The sequence below is a fragment of the Myotis myotis genome, unplaced genomic scaffold, assembly GCF_014108235.1.
Source record: "Myotis myotis isolate mMyoMyo1 unplaced genomic scaffold, mMyoMyo1.p scaffold_m19_p_18, whole genome shotgun sequence".
Classification (NCBI taxonomy): Eukaryota; Metazoa; Chordata; class Mammalia; order Chiroptera; family Vespertilionidae; genus Myotis; species Myotis myotis.
The window spans coordinates 30783140-30803024 of record NW_023416322.1 but is presented as its reverse complement, the minus strand read 5'-3'; the positions used below and the strand labels follow the sequence as shown (position 1 = coordinate 30803024).

Here is a 19885-nt window from a genome sequence, read left to right as displayed (position 1 = left end):
CTCACGTGAGGATAAAATTTTTAGGACTGAACCCACAACTTAGGTGTGTGCCCTGACCAGGAATGGAACCCGAGATTTGTCCGTTTATGGCAGTGGTCGGCAAACCGCGGCTCTTTGGCCCCTTGAGTGTGGCTCTTCCCCAAAATACTCCATGAGGGCACGCATGTACAGTGCGACTGAAACTTCATGGTCCATGTGCAGAAGTCGGTTTTCGGCCTGGGTGAGTCTATTTGGAAGAAGTGGCATTAGAAGAAGTGGGGGTATGTTCGCTGAGGTCGACCCCTTAGATTGAGGACGTTTTTAGCAAAGGCCAGCTTAGGAGCACCCTAATTAAGTTAATAACAATGTACCTATCTATATAGTTTAAGTTTAAAAAATTTGTCTCTCAAAAGAAATTTCAAACATTGTACTGTTGATATTTGGCTCTGTTGACTAATGAGTTTGCCGACCACTGGTTTATGGTGATGCTCCAACTGAGCCACACTGACCAGAGTACAAGGTGAAAAATTACAAAAGGGTAGCAAGAACACAGGGTTAGGGTCAATTCAGAAGTGCCACAATACTCCATTTGCATAATTTTTCGTCTCCCACTTCCCCTTCCACCACCCTATTCCATCCCCCTTTATCACATCCTTCCTGTATGTGTAATAAATATGGATACTGCTTAACCTTGCTATTGGCACGATGAGCAGAAAGAAATCTAGGCCATTATACTTTGGAAATATGACAGGCAGTGTCATAGAACTTTTCTGGAGTTATAAGAAGCAAAGACTGGGACAGGAAGCAGCACAGAGGGGTGGTCAAAAGCCTGGGCTTGAATCCTGGCCCCATCACTTCCTGTTGGGCAACTACTGAATTCAAGGAAATTATTAAACTCCAAGGAGCCTTGGTTCCATCTTCTTACTAATACCCTATATCAGTTATTTGCAAGCATTACAATATTCAGTGCATAATTAGGTATTCAATAAATGATAGCTTAAAAATAATTTTAAAGGCTCTGTTATCTTTAGCCAGAGGATTCAACTATTTTCTCTCTCAAGAACGCCCTGTGGCCCTAGCCGGTTTGGCTCAGTGGCTAGAGCGTCGGGCTGTGGACAAGATGGTCCCAGGTTTGATTCTGGTCAAGGGCATGTACCTTGATTGCAGGGTCCTTCCCAGCCCAGGTCCTGGTCTGGGCTCATTCAGAAAGCAACCAATTGATGTGTTTCTCTCACATTGATGTTTCTCTCTGTCTTTCCCTCTTTCTTCCATTCTCTGTAAAAATCAATGGGAAGCCCTAGCTGGTTTGGCTCAGTGGCTAGAGCATCAATCAGCTTGTGAACTGAAGGGTCCCAGGTTCGATTCCGGTCAAGGGCACATGCCCAGGTTGCAGGCTTGATCCCCAGGAGGGGGCGTGCAGGAAGCAGCCAATCAATGATTCTCTCTCATCATTGATGTTTCTCTCTCTCCTTTCTCCCTTCCTCTCTGAAATCAATAAAGATATATTTTTTTAAAAAAATCAGTGGGAAAATGTCCTCCAGTGAGGACTAACAGCAACAACAAAAGAATGCCCTGTGATCCCAAGCAGAGGAGCCTGGGGCAGGGGCTCCCTCTTGCACTTTGTACAGCTGGCTTCCAGGGCTCTTTGCTGTGTTGATAAGCAACTTGACCCTGGGCTTAACTGGGAGGGAGTTCTGTCTTCATACCACCACCCAACCAAAGGCAGGGATCCGTTTGTAGTTTTTGACAACTAAGCATTTCTCTTCTGTACAGAATCCAATAAAAACTTCCTATGTCTTGCACCTTTAAAAAAAAAAGCCCTGAGAAATGATATATATGGAAATTACTTATAAAAACTCCAGCGGGCGGGGGGGGGGGGGGGGGGAGAAGCACATAAGTGAGACAGATGAAACATGAATGGCAGGAAGTTGAAGGCTCTTTAGTTGGGAGGCTAAATGTACTATTCTTTCAACTTCTTTATATATTTGAAAATTTCTACAATAAAATGTTAGAAGAAAAAACTTCCCTGCAACCAGGCCTGTAGTTCTTACTTCAGCCTTCCTCCTAATACAGTCATTAGAAGCTTTCTGCATGCTCAATAAGCAGCAAATTCTGCTCAAAGATGCTCAAGAACTCTGCAAATGCCAGGAGGTGTCAGAGTCTGAGACTAGTTCTGTTCATGTACTTCAACAAAAATGGCTTTACATGTAACACATTTGCTGAGAGTTCTCTTCTTTCAGAGGCAACACTCCTATTTAAAAAATATTTCTGCCATATTTGGATTACCATACAGATTTTTTTAAAGAGGGAGAAACCTGCAAAGGGAGAAATTAGGAAAGGACACAGAAGAGATGTGGAGCTCTGTGTATCTTGAATTCTTGCTTTGTGACTTTGCATAGGTTACTCCAGCCAGGCTTCCTCTCTGCCGTCTGGGAATAAAGGACACTGCCGCCACCCACTTTTCTCTGATGTAGGAAAAAACACGCGCTTTGGAGCCAGACAGACATGGATTCGAATCCTAGCTCTCCTTCTGACGAACTTTATGATCTTGGGTAAGAATCTTCCTTCCTCAGACTCCACCCCTCCTCTGCTTGGTTGTTATAAGGAGGAAACGAGAATGTACACACAGTGTCCAGAACAGTACCAGACGCCTAAGATATGCCCTCTCTATCCCCTTTGAATAAAAAAAAAAAAAAAAAAGCGGACTTATCCCTCCATATTCAGAAATGTAGTCCTTGAAAACAAAGGACCTTCAGGGGAATTCCTAATGTAGTTATAAAATAACCTGAGTGCAAACTAAGGGCACCTGTGGCCTTAATGAGAGGACAGAGTTTAGTAAAGTTTCCCTGGGGAAACTTAAGGTTTTCAAGATTCTCGGGGTCAGGCAGCGTTTCTCAACTGTAGGTGGGCAATCTATACATTCCTGGACTTGCACAAAACATAAAGGGAAGAAAGATTTACAGTTTAATATACACCCAAAATTTCCAAAAGAAAAGTAAATTTTTGTTTTCAAACAGATTTATTTTAAACACAAAATTTCCCTGTCCATTCTCTTCTCAGATTAAATTTTGAGTAAATGTGTATCCTAAATAAGTTTCCCTGATTCACATACCACTCAGATGGTGGCCCACATTAGACCAGAGAAAAAGGAAGGTATGGCATGGGGTATTTGTGAATGTTGAATATTTAGCAAGGTAGGTCGATACAGGAAAAGGACACATTAAAGCAGGGACTCAGTACTCAACAGAGCAGAACACTTTAGGTGAGTGGGTTAAGGTCCATTCCGGAGAACTCTCTGTCTCCCAAACCACCTGCCAAGGGTCAAACCAGGGCTAAGACTGAAATAAGTGCTTGAGAGGAACCTTGGGAGCCGACTCTCTCAAACCCCCGAAGCAGCTTGTTCCAGAATCACCAGGGTGCTTCTGTAAAAATCTTAACAAAATGCCTAGGTCCTATCCACAGAGATTCTGGCTTAGTAAACGGAGGCGGGTCAGATACCTGCACTGTGAGCAGGCTTCACAAGTGAGTCCCATGACACAGAGCTGGGGCCACACACTGAGAAACACTGACTTTCACACTTACTGCCATGTGTGAAATCACTAAAAATTATGTTGAGAGAAACTAACAGAAATTTCTTACTTGTCAGTTCAACAATGGCAAAATCAGGCTATTCCAACATAAGAAAATCTTAACTTCCGTATGTTTGCTGTTTGTGTAAGAGTAAAAAAAAAAGAAAATATAAAATCTCTCTTGCACATCACATTCTCAACCATCCAAATCTAACTCTGTAAGTAGAAAAAAAACCAAAAAAACATTTTTTATCACACTGAATCTTACAAACTATGGCAAAGACATGAGCTGTCCTCTGTATTTGGAAAACAAGGAAATTTACACAAGACTTATTTATCTATTAAGAACTCTAGAGTGATAGTGGAATGGAGAACCAAGATGGCGGCATAGGTTAACGCCGGAGTTTGCTGCTTTGAACAACTACTTCAAAAGTGAAACCAAAAAACGGAAGGGACATCACCCAGAACCACAGGAACGCTGGCTGAGTGGAAGTCCTACAACTAGGAGGAAAGAGAAACGCATACGGACACTCAGAGGAGGCGCAGTGCTGAAGGCAAATTCTGAGGTGTGGAGTGCTGAGCGGGCTGGCGGCGGAGGGCGCGGTTGGCGTTTTCAATCGGGAGGGAGTCGCAGACTCTGAGCTCCAGATCCGGGCGAGTCTTTAGCGACCCAGACTCAAACGGAAGAAGCGGGACTGTCTGGCTTCGGTCAGAGCGAGTGCAGCTTTCTCTCCGAGCTTTGCAGTGGGTGCTGGGACTCAGAGAGGCAGAGCCCCTGGGGACAGGACTGAGAGCCGCCATAACTGCTCTCTCCGGCCCACCCTGTTGATCCTGTGCGACCCACCCCGCCCAAGCCCTGCACAGAGGCTTTTGCCGGATAGCCTCAGGCAAAGGCTAGATTAGCACCTCCCTAGAGGACAGAAGTTCTCTCACTGCTGACACAGCTGATTCTCATAGCCACTTGGCCTGGAGGTCAAACCCTCCCTGGAATTAGCTACAACAATCAAGATTTAACTATAAGACTGCGAACAAAGACCACTAGGGGGTGCACCAAGGAAGCATAACAAAATGCGGAGACAAAGAAACAGGACAAAATTGTCAATGGAAGATATAGAGTTCAGAACCACACTTTTAAGGTCTCTCAAGAACTGTTTAGAAGCTGCCGATAAACTTAATGAGATCTACAAGAAAACTAATAAGACCCTCGATCTTATATTGGGGAACCAACTAGAAATTAAGCATACACGGACTGAAATAACGAATATTATACAGACTCCCGACAGCAGACCAGAGGAGCGCAAGAATCAAGTCAATGATTTGAAATGCGAGGAAGCAAAAAACACCCAACCGGAAAAGCAAAATGAAAAAAGAATCCAAAAATGCGAGCATAGTGTAAGGAGCCTCTGGGACAGCTTCAAGCGTACCAACATCAGAATTATAGGGGTGCCAGAAGATGAGAGAGAGCAAGATATTGAAAACCTATTTGAAGAAATAATGACAGAAAATTTCCCCCACCTGGTGAAAGAAATGGACTTACAGGTCCAAGAAGCGTGGAGAACCCCAAACAAAAGGAATCCAAAGAGGACCACACCAAGACACATCATCATTAAAATGCCAAGAGCAAAAGATAAAGAGAGAATCTTAAAAACAGCAAGAGAAAGAAACTCAGTTACCTACAAGGGAATACCCATACGACTGTCAGCTGATTTCTCAACAGAAACTTTGCAGGCCAGAAGGGAGTGGCAAGAAATATTCAAAGTGATGAATACCAAGAACCTACAACCAAGACTACTTTATCCAGCAAAGCTATCATTCAGAATTGAAGGTCAGATAAAGAGCTTCACAGATAAGGAAAAGCTAAAGGAGTTCATCACCACCAAACCAGGATTATATGAAATGCTGAAAGGTATCCTTTAAGAAGAGGAAGAGGAAGAAAAAGGTAAAGATACAAATTATGAACAACAAATATGCATTTATCAACAAGTGAATCTAAGAATCAAGTGAATAAATAATCTGATGAACAGAATGAACTGTTGATTATAATAGAATCAGGGACATAGAAAGGGAATGGACTGACTATTCCTGGGGGGGAAAGGGGTGTGGGAGATGCGGGAAGAGACTGGACAAAAATCGTGCACCTATGGATGAGGACAGTGGGTGGGGAGTGAGGGCGGAGGGTGGGGCGGGAACTGGGAGGAGGGGAGTTATGGGGGAAAAAAAAGAGGAACAAATGTAATAATCTGAACAATAAAGATTTAATTAAAAAAAAAAAAAAAAAGAACTCTAGAGTATTTCTTAAGATTCTACTTGATGGCTGGCAATCTGAACATCCCATTTTATAGAAAAGAAACTAGGACTGAGAAGTCTGTTGAATTGTTGAGGTTCTCACAGTGATCTGACCTACTCTAAGGCCTATCAAGCATCCTAAGTTGCTATAGATAATGTATCAAGAATTATGGGCTCTGAAGGGTCCATCTGAATTGAAGTTTCAATGTACTGACCATGACCACTGACTAAGTTAATGTCTTTGAACATTACTACTTGAACACATGAAATTATCCTATATAATAAAAGTGTAGCGTGCATTGTCCCCTCGAACGGAGGTCGACCGGGAGTTCAACCAGGGGGTGGGGCCGGCCAGGGGAAGGGAGGGAGGCCCTGGTCGGCAGCTGCTAGGGACCCTACCAGTGCACGAATTTCATGCACTGGGCCTCTAATACTTAAATAAAATTCAGACTTTGGTGGGATTTTCTTTAAAATCTGACTATGGTATTATGGGGCTAGTATACACTTGTATGTTGGTACTAGGTTTTCAAGACAATAGAATTCCATAAATGTTTAAGCATATTTTATACTCAATTCCAATGACCCATGGAAAACACATCAGTGGTCCAACTGTATTCGAGTTCTTAACAGGTGATTACAAGATACAAACTTGCCAAAACCGGTTTGGCTCAGTGGATAGAGCGTCGGCCTGCGGACTGAAGGGTCCCAGGTTCGATTCCGGTCAAGGGCGGCATGTACCTGGGTTGCGGGCACCCAGTAGGGGGTGTGCAGGAGGCGGCTGATCGATGTTTCTCTCTCATCGATGTTTCTAACTCTCTATCTCTCTCCCTTCCTCTCTGTAAAAAATCAATAAAATATATTTAAAAAAAAAATACAAACTTGAATTTGAAAATGATTTCATAATAGATTACTATGCTTGTTAAATTCAGATTTTCTATATTTTGCCACAGAACAATACAAGACTATTTATCTAGCACCTCATACTGTGCCTGGCACACATTCGGTGCTTAACAAGTACTTCTGGTAAAATGTGTAAATGGATGATAGTGTGTTTGGAGTAGTACTACATGTGCAAAATGCCAGTATGTATTCTATACTGGTATTACCAAAGGCCCTTATGAAGTTACTCTAAATCCACTGGCTTTGGAAAAAGCAAAGAACTACTGCAGAGGCTGATGGTCCTTTAGTATTTGGCCCTTTTCATCAAAAAGATGCAGAGGTATTGGTCAGAATCATGCATTAATATGTAAAAGATAATGCCATTATTTTAAAGAACAGGAAGTTGAGTTTTGAAATACTGTCTCCCACTTATTAAAATTCCCTTAAACAAAATTCAACAAATTAATAGACTTGATTCAATTTAAAATACTTTTTATTGCCTATTTAGTCTATTGGTATGTAGAACATTCATAGATAGTTTCTTGATCTTTGGCAATTTACTTTTCATCATATAAGTGAGAAAATAACTATCCCAGCTAGACATAATATATTCTAGCGATTTATAAGAATCATTACCATTGCAATTACTGCCTTGTGTGAAATCCTGAAAAATTATAATTAGAAAAATTTCAACTATATATAAATTTGCCAAGAAAAAAATTTTAAAATTCTATGAGTGGAAGTTTTGTAAGTGTTCATTACAAATTTTATTTTTGACAATTTCCATCCTTGTATATATGGCAGATACAAATTAAAAACTAATTTTAAAACATTTAAGGAGTATTCTAGGCAGCCCTCTGAACAGAACTTTCTGTGATAATAAAAATGCTCTATATCTGAGCTGTCTAATACAGTAGCTACTAGCCAGATGTGCTATTCCACATTTGAAGTGTGGCTAACACATCTGAGGAATTGAACTTTAAATTTTATTTAATTTAAATAAAGTTAAATTTAAATGCCACATGAAGATGGTAGCCATTGAATTGACCAGTACAGCTCTAGCATATGATACTAACCAAAAGCACTACTGCGCATAAATGTTTAAGCAACTGCAGAGATTGAAGTTATAAAAACAAATGATTTTGCTACCTCTAAATCACAACGAAAATAATTTCTAATGTAAAAAACCTAATATCAATTCTTACGGAATCTTATCTTTATCATATTAAATGTTTTTGCACATCTTTGTTTTAGATTTTTTTCTATCAAAAAGAATTCCATTTGGTTAATATTTATAATAAAGTTACGTATTTATATATAACAAAATAAGCTCTTTGTGGGCTAAATGGAGGAACACCATGGACTTTATGTCAAGGCCTATATCCCCTCCTTTTTAAAAATTAGTTAAGCCACTGACCAGGTTGCAATATCTTTCAAAAAAGATTGGAACAACAGGTTTAAGAGATAAGAGGAGTTATTTTCTAAAGAGATTATGGGGACATAAACCTACCATGACCATTTTCCTTTGTTCATATAGCTTCTGTAATTGGTAGGACTTTTCCTCTGCTTTGATGTAGCCTTTTTTCACATCATCAACAGCCTGTCACCAAAACAAAGGCAGGAAAGAAAGAAATGTAAAAATCACTATCAAGTACATTCTTAATAGAAATAGAGACAGATTTATTTTCAGAATAACTTTTATGCATATGGACCATCGCATCACTGGTGCACTCTGCCACCTGGATGTAGTTACTGGAATAAGCAGCATGTATGAAGTGTCTGGTATGTATTCAAGGATTGTTCTGGGCACATGAGGAATCTGGTTTCTATGTTAAGAGATTTAAAGTCTGGTTAATTTATATATATGTGCAACAATTAGAGAACATTAAAAGTTAGCATATAACACTGTATTAAAGGTAATAATGAAATAACAAAAATGTGTGGTATAGATAGTAAGATACATGCAGTCAGAACATGAGAGCTTCTTGCTAATTGTAGTTATCAAGGTAGTCTTGGTTGGGCCCACATAGAACAGAAGAATCTACTAGCTATAGTCAGGAAACAGGAATGGGTTTGAGCTTAAATACATTCAGGAGACAGATTTGCCTAATTTGAATAAAGGGTATATGGTTAAGGGACAATGAAAGATAATGCGCTGGAGGGATAGGTTAACAGATAAGGAAGGATCCTAAAAAGCAGGCACAGGAATTTAGACTTAAGGACAGTAGGGAGCCAAAATAAGCAATTTAAAAAATTTTTTTAAAGGAAGATTGATTTGTATATGAGTGTCAAATGAATTAAGCTAAGGAGAGAATAAAATGAGAGACTGACGATGTTGTCATACTTTAAGCACAAAATGGAACAAGACCTTAAACTAGGGGAGCAGCAACTGGAAGAGAAAGTGATAAATCTGAGACCATGAACCAAAAAAGGCCCCAACAAGACCCGAAACAAGCATGAAGATACTTATTCTAAACAACTCCTGGTTTGGCTAAATGAAATATGCATCCCCTTCCAAACCTCATTCCACCCCAATAAAAATGTTTAAATCTAATAGGAGGAAAAACTGACCATTGGGAGAAAAAAAGAATAAATAGAATCATTTGTCCAGGGCATTCAGAATCTAACCTCAGTGAGTTACTGCAAGGACAACTCTATGCTGGCACCCACTTGAACTCTTATCAGAAGACTGACAATTTCCTTAAGTTCTAGGAACCACACATGGATATTAACGTCCAGCCGGGGACTGCCTAACGGAAAGATTATGCCCGTTCCTCCCCAATCCTAGCCATTCAAATGAGGGCTCACTTAGGCACAGAAGATCTAGTCACAGAGATCAGGATGCTCAGTAAGAATGGCCACACAATGTCCTGAAGAACCTGACCACTTTGTGTTTTATTTAACCACCAAAAGACATGACTGCTCCAGGCCAAATTAAACCAATTACTACTGGAAAGCTGGGAGAGAAGTAAAGAGGGGAAACAAATGCTGGTCTACCTATTTCGTTTCCCATGTAACAAAGTGTTATTTAGCTAAAGAAAAGGTTTTTCTGATGAACAAATGAAAATACTGTATTTGTTATTATTCATGTCCCCAATACCTAGGACTGTATCTGACTTGGAATAGCACTTAAATATTTGAACATTACCCTAGGACAGAAGTGGGTCAGAGTGAACATCTACTCCAACTCTAAGTGAACTATTTTCTTTTCTTTAAAAAAAATTTTTTTTATTGTTGATATTACAGAAATCTCCCATTTTCTCCCCCTTTACCCCCCTCCTCCCAGTCAACTATTTTCATACAGGGCAGTAAAAATGTTCTCTCCTCTCCCCTTTCACTTCTAAACAAGATTATACTGCTTGAACACGTAGAGGGGATAAACAGGTGATGGGGGGTGGAGGGGAGGAGGAGATTATATTGCTTGACTACCCATGTGACTCACCAATTCTTCTTCCACAATAACCAAACACCAACTCCTCTCAATTCATGCAAACATTCATTTTGTAAAAACTGCTGACAGTTCTCGTCTGCTACTATCTCCTTTCCTGTTCTTTGTCCTTGCAAGTTTACGCCTTCAAAATGCATGACTATTATTTCAGCAAGCCTTCAGGAAGGAGTAGTTTAAATGGGTGTACAACCTGCTAGATTTAGCCAGAATTTAAATACATTCTACCATGAATTTCAATATTACTAATTTCTTTAAGGAAAAGGCTCATTATCATCACTATTATCTCAATTCTAAGATGCTCATTTTTTCATTTTTATCATCTCTAAAATTGGGATGTATCTTACAATCAATGATGTGTCAGTTTAATTGGTAGCTCTTTTCTCTTTCTTAGCAGCACATGAAATAATAGCGCATCTTACAATCGATGGCATCTTGGAATTGATGAAATACCCACCATCAAAATATGATATAAAAAATAACTAAAACTAAGAGGAAAAAGTTAATATTACTTTCTAAATGGCACAAATGTTTGCCCAGTTAAGCAAAAAATCATTTGAATCCTTGTGCCCTGTTGCAAATGTAAAATAGTGTATGTAGCTGCTATGGAAAACAGTATGGCAGTTCCTTAAAAATTATAGAGAGAATTATCATAAAATCCAATAATCTCAATCTGGTCATATTAAAAGCAAGATTTTGAAAAGATTATTTAGCCCTAACCGGTTTGGCTCAGTGGATAGAGCGTCGTCCTGGGGACTCAAGGGTCCCAGGTTTGATTCCGGCCAAGGGCATGTACCTTGGTTGAGGGCACATCCCCAGTGGGGAGTGTGCAGGAGACAGCTGATCGATGTTTCTCTCTCATCAATGTTTCTGACTCTCTATCCCTTTCCCTTCCTCTGTAAAAAATCAATAAAATATATTTTAAAAGAAAGAAAAGATTATTTACACACCCATGTTCATAATCCTCCTATATAATAAAAGGCTAACATGCAAATAGACCGAACGGTGGAACAACCGAACAACCGGTAACTATGATGTATGCTGACCACCAGGGGGCGTGCACGGAACATTGTGGGTGTCAGCCACGGTGGGATGGTGGCAGTGAGCGGGGACGCCAGACCAAGGCGCCTCGCTGGTTGCTGTCATCAGGGCGAGCCTAGGGTGGTTACTGAAAATTCTTTGCTCCCGTGCACCGCGGTCCTGCCAGGTGCTCGCAACCTTTGCTGGCACCTGCACCCGCTGCTGGCGCCAGCCCTGCTCACACCCACTGCTGGCCCCTGATGCCAGCCCCTATCGCTTGGCACTGTCAGTGGGTGCGAGTGGCAGCTGCCGGCCCTGATCGCCCCTAAGGGTTTCTCTATCTCCCCCTGCTCGTGAGGGGTGATCGGGGCAGCAGCCAACTGCTTGCACTGGCTGACGGTGCCAGGCCCAATTGCACTGCGCTGTCAGCGGGTGTGAGCAGGGCTGGCGCAGTCAGCACGTGGGAGTGGCAGCGGCAGGAGCAGGGCTGCCAGCAGACAGGAGACTGGGAGCCACGGTGGGAAGGGCCAGGCGGGGGTGCAGAGGATGTGCTGAGACCTGCCCCTGTGCCCACCGCAGCCTCGCAGCCCACGGTTCCTTTTAAGGTGCACGAATTCGTGCAGTGGGCCCCTAGTAGTATTCGTAATAGCCAAGTGATGGGGAAAAGAACCAATGTCCACCCACAGATGACTAGATAAGGAAAATGAGACATATACATACAATGAAACATTTTTGCCTTAAAAAGGAAGGAAATCCTGTCCACTGTTATAACATGAATAAGACATTATGCTAAGTGAAATAAGCCAGTCATATAAAGATAAATACTGTACGATTCCACTTACATGATCAGGAAACAGATCTTAGCAAAGCTACGCTAAGATTATGCCCTATGTAGAGCCTACACTTGAACCAGGTATTCCGACTCCTAGCTAATGTTCTCATTGCAACAACACAGGGCTCTGCTATAAATTCGTTATTTGTAGAGTCGTAATAATATAAACACTGAATACTGATTTAATCAATATTATAATATGCCTATATCAGGAAGATAGGAGAGGTGAAAAGGTACAGGTATTAGTAAGAATGGAGAACAAAATGGAGCTAGAGTCTCATTTTTTAGTGGGAAATGAAGAGATACTGTCTGAATTTGGAAAACCAAGTAGGAGCAACATAACCAAGTTATAACAGCAACATGGACGTAAATATGAAAGAAAAAAAACAAAGCTAAAGGAGGTGAAAGTGATTGCCTTTGGGGGAGATGAAGATAAGAGGGGGCAACTAATATTTTTCATAATAACCTGTGTAGAACTGCATGATGCTTTAAACTCTGTGAATGTGCAATTTTGATAGAAATTATTTTAAAAGGTACATAGCCATAATGCTCATTTTCTGTTGTTTAAATAAATATATTTTAAACTCCAGGATATCTTCACTTTTTAAGCTTATTTATATTTTGTGAAATGGGATAGCACATTTTACAAATTTAACTAAGATTCAGGAGGCAAAGCAGGTTACCCAAGGATTCACACTGAATTGGCAAATTACCCACTGCATACAAACAGAAAAATAAAAATCGGGCCTTTCTAGGAAGACCAATCCACCTACCTGATGAAAGAAGTAGGTAACAGCAAGGTCATTGTCATTTAAGAGGATTTCTTCTTCTGTTGTAAAAAGCCACTTTCGAATGGTCAGGCAGGTGCCTGGCACAGCTGATGTGTAATTCTGGACATAGAGTTTATGAGGAAATTCATTAGGTGCCAGCTTACGTACTAAAGAGAAGACAAAACAAAGAAAGCTAGAGTGAAAAGATATATAAGGAATTTCCCTAGTGTAAACTGCAGATAAAATACAAACAGCAAGATAAAGAATGGCAGGTTATCATTAACCAGAACCCTGGCTTAGATCCGTTACAGAGCACTTCCTCAGGACTGACCATGTGTCAGGCCAAATCTATCCCTGGGAACTATGACTATGGCCAGTCGGGCTCAAACTGCCTGACTTCTATCACCTGAATGACACACTGTTCAGTTAACAGGCCGACTGCAGACGGCATCGACTACAAAGTCTATTAAAATATCTGATCCATCATCTAGTAAGTTACAATGATGTCCAGGGAACATCTTTAAAGCAAGCCTCTCCGCTTACCCAGCTATGGTGCTTTCAGAGTCTCTGCTGTGGTAATTCTCAATGAACTGCTTTCATTGTTAGAGTGAAAGGCTCTCCCCACCCCACCCCCAACTCTAAGACACTCATCCAGTGAAAAGTGTCTTCTGAATACTGTTACTTCCTCTTTTTAATAATGCACAAGCAGGATAAAACTCTACCACTTTTAATTTCTATATTGATTTTCTTTGAAAAGACAGTTTTCTTCTTTTGATTGATGGCTACTTGGCTTTCTAACACTGCAAAAGACAGATTTAATATTTGCTATTTTATTTATTAACTAAAGTTTAGAAAAGAAGAATAATATTAGAATCCGACATGCATATAAGCATAACCAATGGACATAAGACACTGGGGGATAGGGGAGGCTAGGGGACTGTCTAGGGAGGGGGGGGGGAATGGACACATATGTAATACCCTTTGTATTACTTTAAGCAATAAAAAAATAAAAAGAATCCGAGTGTCCTGGTTCCCTGGCAATCCTTTGTTTTTGTTTTTAAAAAACAAGCAAGAATTTAGTGACCGCAGCAAAAACATACTTAGGACAGGGAAACAAGGCCCACTGCTCCCCTGGCTGCAGTCTCATGGGTCCCCTAGAGGTTAGGGGACACGTGCCTGGGAGGGGAAGGAGAGGGGAAAGTGGAATGGCATGGGCATGCTCCCTGGAGGGAGAGTGCCCCTAGCAATCCTTTGTAACATTTCTATCTCCTAGTTAGACTGTAGGGAGTTAGAAAAATAAAGAATAGGAACATTATTCTACATTGACCTGGGACAGTAGGCCAACCCAAGCCTAACAACTCCCTCCTTTTCTGAGATAAGGAAGATCTGATTAATATTATGTCATTTCTGGCGTGTGTGTGTGCGGTGTGGAAAAGACCCATAAACTGTAGGAAATAATTAGGAAATCTATGTCATTCAGGGCAAGCACTCAGACTTCCTCCCCTTTGTGGTTTCAATGGAACCAGTGTGACCAACATCCCTAGCTTTTATAAAATAATATATAAGGCAAGCTTCCTGTCATGATGTAATAAAATTTCCTAGGAGGAGGATATCTATTTACAAAGAAACTTAAAAGATATGCATTAAAGCAATGGCTTTTTTTTTTTTTAAATAAATATCATCACTTGAATGTGATAATGATTCTTTTTTTTTAATTTTTATTTTTTTTATTTTTTTATTTTATTGATTTTTTACAGAGAGGAAGGGAGAGAGATAGAGAGTTAGAAACATCGATGAGAGAGAAACATCGATTAGCCGCCTCCTGCACACCCCCTACTGGGGATGTGCCCGCAACCCAGGTACATGCCCTTGACCGGAATCGAACCTGGGACCTTTCAGTCCGCAAGCTGACACTCTATCCACTGAGCCAAACCGGTTTCGGCTAAAGCAATGGCTTTTAAGCAATTTATCTTTTTCTTAACTCCTGAAAACAAAAAACTAATCTTAAAAATCTACAAAAAACACAAAGCACACTAAAACAAATTGTTGCTAAATAGAACCACCCCTTTCTTTAAGGCTGTTTCATTAGAATGTATTATTTTTGAACCTCTGATTTAAAAGAACCTCATGAAAGTATCCCACTTCAATCCTTGGTGCAAGTAACTTATACTTACAAAAGAGGAAAAGGATCAACAGTGACCAGATATCCTTTGACTTGGACTTAATGGGATTTGCCTGGTCTGCTTGTTGGATCCGTCCTAATAAACAGAATCTCCCCTGGTCTGCAAGCTCATTTCTAGACAAATAGTTTCAGTCTGACAGCTTCTGGGAGCTTTAGTCTGACAGCGTTAGAATAAAATACCCCCAAACAAAACTTCATGTTAGCCACAGGCACTTACCAAAGGAATGATTGATCACTTCAAATAAGGCAAAGTAATTCACTGTTGTACTGTCCATGCCAACCTTTGCTGCAATAGCCTAAAGTATAAACAGGATAGATTAGTTTCAAGAAAACTAAATCAGCCAGACTGGCATGGCTCAGTGGTTGAGCACTGACCTATGAGCCAGGAGGTCACAGTTCAATTCCCAGTCAGGGCACATGCCAGGGGTTGTGGGCTTGATCTCCAATGTAGGGAGTGCAGGAGGCAGCCAATCAATGATTCTCTCTCATCATTGATGTTTCTATCTCTCTCCCTCTCCCTTCCTCTCTGAAATTAATAAAAATATACTTAAAGAAAAAAAAGAATACTCGAGCAGACATGAAGGAGCTTCCACTGGTCAAAGATGGAACAATTTGAGTATCACAAAAACAATACATGCTATTGATTAAATCATGCTGAGTACCTAAAAACCCACACAATACTAAAAAAATAAAATAACCTCATTGGACATCATTGGACTCAACTAAGGCACCAATTCTTTACTCTGAAAATTGGCAATAAAAGGAAAGAAATATTTACCCCTCCCTTACCAAAAACTGTACTTCAGGATAACTAAATACCCACAGCTGATAAGAAAAAGTTCTTTACACAATAAGTCTACTTCAGTGGTTCTCAATCTGTGGGTCGCGACCCCTTTGGCGGTCAAGGGACCCTTTCACAGGGGTCGCCTAAGACAGTCCTGCATATCAGATATTTACATTATGATTCATAACAGTAGCAACATTACAGTTATGAAGTAGCAACTACTTCAACCAAGAAAATAATTTTATGGTTGGGTCACAACATGAGGAACTGTACTTAAAGGGCCAGAAGGTTGAGAACCACTGGTCTAGTTAAAAAATGTGAAGATATGAGAGAATTAGAAAATCAACACTTTACAATCCTTAATGAAACCACAGGTTAAGGGAACAATCATCAGTGATACACTCATTGAGAAAAGATCAATGGAGAACTTTACAGTGGAGAGATCAGGTATTGTATCCCTCCTGGTAAGAAGCAGTATGAAGAATACAACACTGATAATAGCTGAACCTGAATCTAATCAAGCCTCCAGAGAAAACTTCCATCTATAAAAAATATAAGGAGAGAGCAAGACATACTACATGACACAAATATATAAAAGAAACAAACAGATAACTCAGAAAGTGGGACATTCCACAGGACACAGACCCAATTTCTGCAATTACACAAGGACATGGGAAAAAAGTTGGAGAAGGGAGGAGAGACTGCTCTATTTTAAAACAAACATAAAAATCAAATGTGATCTAAAGACCTATTTAGATCCAGATTTTAACCAACCAACTATAAAAAACCATTGTTCGATAATTGGGAAAATTTGTTGATTTGTTATTAGTTAATATCAAGGAAATATTGTTAATTTTTTAGGTTTGATAATGGCTTTGTGGTTAGGTAGGAAGACTGTCCATATTTTATAGAGATGTATACTAAAATACACACAGGTCCAATAACATGAAATTTGGTTGAAAATATTCAAAAAGGGGGGGGGGGGAGGATATATAGTGCACATGTGGAAGAATCTTGATGACTACTGAGTGATGAACAGATACAGGTTCATTGTTCTATTCTGTTTTCATGTACGTTATAAAGTTTTTTTACAATTAAAAGGGGTGAGGGGACTAATCAGAACCACTACTACCTGGGATACCTTTCTTTCAAGGACAAAGTAATTTCATATTAACAATAATAACATCAACAACAATAGCTAACATTTAATAAACTTATGTGCTAGATACTCCAATCACTTTATATGAATTAACTTATATAATCCATCTTCCTTAGCTTTGAAACATGTAATGTCAAGTCTACTTGCTCAAGTTTACTTTACCTGATATACTTGGTCTGTAGTACTGTTCTTTTTAACCCTGACTGTAACTGTTGTTCCATCTGGTAATGCTACTCTCAGCTCTACGTCAGACACACCATTGTAGTTCTGGGGAGAAAGACACAGAAAAAGAATTTATGACCCAGTATATCCTCATTCTCCTTGTAACATGCAAGCTAAACAACAACTTAACATGTGATAGAGAGAAAATGAGTTCCGATGAAAAGGGGAGAAAAGACACCTTATAAATCAATACATTTACAAGCCATTAAGCTGACTTTAGAATGCAGCAGCAGTTAACCTTTAAGATGAACAGGGAGAAAAGAAATATGTTGAAGTCATGTTCACATTTTAATACAGAAAACTCGTGTGAAACAGACTAGGCCAAACACAGATGAGGTTTTTTGCTTACTTTCAAACATTCAGAACTCACAAATAAGAAGACAACTGAAAGCTATAGTTTCAACCAATATTCTCTGGTTTTATATGGTTAGGCATGTTAGATTGGCTCAAGAAGTACCATAAATTCCTTTCTGAATCCTGAAATAATCATGACACCCTTGAAAGGAAATGGATGAAACTCAGGAATCTGAGTTAGTCTGATGCCCAATTTTCTTCTAGCAAAGAGTAAACAGTACTTATTCTCCTTAATTCCAAAGAAATCATTCACTCTCACTGGTTTTGATGATTAACACATTCCTCAACAGATTTCTGACCTTGTCATCTTTATTAGAGAAACAACTATGTAAGAACAAGTCCATCTTCATTTACCATTAAAAAAATAAGTACTATTTATTGCCTAAAACCATCCTAAACATTACTTTGTATTACATATTAATTCCTCTATCAGTTAATATTTATTAAGCACCTACAATATGCCTGACACTGTGATAAGTGACTGGGAATATAAAGATGATCAAGATTTAGCTCTTGTTCTGGAGTTCTCATGTATAGCATGGTGACCACAGTTAACAATACTGTATTGTGTACTGAAATTCGCTAAAATTTGTACATCTTAAGTGCTCTCACCAAAAAAGGAAGGAGCAATGAGGTGATAAATACGTTAATTACTTTGATTATGGTGATCATCACAATGTACACATACATCAAAACATCAAGTTGTATACCTCAAATATATACAATTCCTATTTGTCAATTATACCTCAATAAAGCTAAAAACCGATTTAACTCTTACCTACAGGTAGCTCACACTAAAAATATAAAGTAACAGTCTGAGCATATATATAAAAATTAGAGAATGAGAGATTCCAACAACATGATAATTTGTACTGACTGCAAAAGTTCTTGGTGGAATGAAAAATCGATGATTTGAGTAACAGGGAAAGTTTCCAAGAGAAGGTGGACCTAGCACTAGCTCTTGGAGGATAAGCAGGACACACAGAAAAAGATTGAAAAATAGGCATTTTCCATAGTCGACATCTTTAATTTGTTTCTCCCACAATGAGCCACGAGGTAAACAGTCACTGTAGGAGTAGTCACTTACCTCGTCCGATTCGGACAGGAATTCCTGCATGATGTCACTCTCACCAATGACTCGTATTGAGCACACTGCAGAAAACAAAGATAGACTTTGCCATGAGGCTCTAAAATCAAGAATATAAAGTCAAGTACATATCAAGGTTTAAGTGTAAATCATTAGTACCAGGCAATGCTGAGGTAGTATGTCATCCCTAACATATGATACTTTAAGACACAAGAAACATTCATATCAATATGAACTAGGACAGAGGAGTAACAGAATGTACAAAAATGTAGCTTGCTAAAAATATTAAACAACCAAAGGAAGTCACCCAAAAAAAGGGGAAATAAAAGTTCAGTAAATCTAACTTCGTAGTCTTGTGTGAACTATTAACAAGCTAGACAGCAGAGCAAGGCTAAGGTCAGTTAGAAATAAACCAAACGCAAAACTGAAATACAAAAGGAAAGATATCTACTTGGCCTAGGAACAGGCTAGCTAGAGAATCATCAACATTTAGAGCCATTTTGGGGGAAATGAGTAGGTAATTAATTATTAAGCTGAGCACATCTTGTCACCTCACTAATTTGAGCTTCAAAGCAACAACAAAAAGAAAGGGAGGAAAAAGGAAAGCAGGCAGGTGGATAGCTAATCGTCTAAATCTGAGGAAGTTAATTTCCTGACACTCTCACGAGGATGGCAAATTACACTGATGATTTTACTTCATTTTATTTTTAAAAAATTGTACCATTTCTCATTTCCCAAGGGCTGTGTTTAGAGGCCATTCCATGCCAGAAAAAAAGCTAAAAACAAATGAGGAGGTTTCACTACTTCTATGGTGAAAGTAATTTTTCTTCAGGGATGAAGCTCTCTACCAAAGTTAAAAAAAAAATTTCAACTAGGTCAATTAGTTCTTACTCAAGGACACAAGGACACAGGATTACGAAATAGCACGTAAGACCATTATTCTATTAAATTTGTATTTTATTTTATTTTTTAAATATATTTTATTGTTTTTTCACAGAGAGGAAGGGAGAGAGATAGAGAGTTAGAAACATCGATCAGCTGCCTCCTGCACATCTCCCACCGGGGATGTGCCCGCAACCCAGGTACATGCCCCTGACCGGAATCGAACCTGGGACCCTTCAGTCCGCAAGCCAACGCTCCATCCACCGAGCCAAACCGGTTTCGGCTAAATTTCTATTTCAAAGAAAAGCCCGTTGCTTAGCCAGCAAAGTATGTTAACTCTATAATGTAGTGAAGCAACAAAATGAACTATTTTTGGGGGGAGATCTGTGTCCTTTTCCCCAACTTTCTAGATAAGCAAATGCTTCAGGATCTACA

At 39.6% G+C, this 19885-nt stretch overlaps 1 protein-coding gene across 4 annotated transcripts in view; it reads right to left on the bottom strand.

Annotated features, from left to right (window-relative positions):
• SNX27 (sorting nexin 27) overlaps positions 1-19885 on the bottom strand; it is a 52671-nt gene that overhangs the window by 6983 nt on the left and 25803 nt on the right. For all 4 annotated transcript variants that reach the window (XM_036342920.1, XM_036342923.1, XM_036342921.1 and 1 more), the window contains 5 exons: positions 18569-18633; positions 17068-17172; positions 15180-15258; positions 12784-12947; positions 8224-8313 (listed from right to left, as the gene is read on the bottom strand). In XM_036342920.1, the coding sequence (XP_036198813.1) occupies positions 8224-8313; positions 12784-12947; positions 15180-15258; positions 17068-17172; positions 18569-18633 (503 nt within the window). The remainder of the gene's footprint in view (positions 1-8223; positions 8314-12783; positions 12948-15179; positions 15259-17067; positions 17173-18568; positions 18634-19885) is intronic.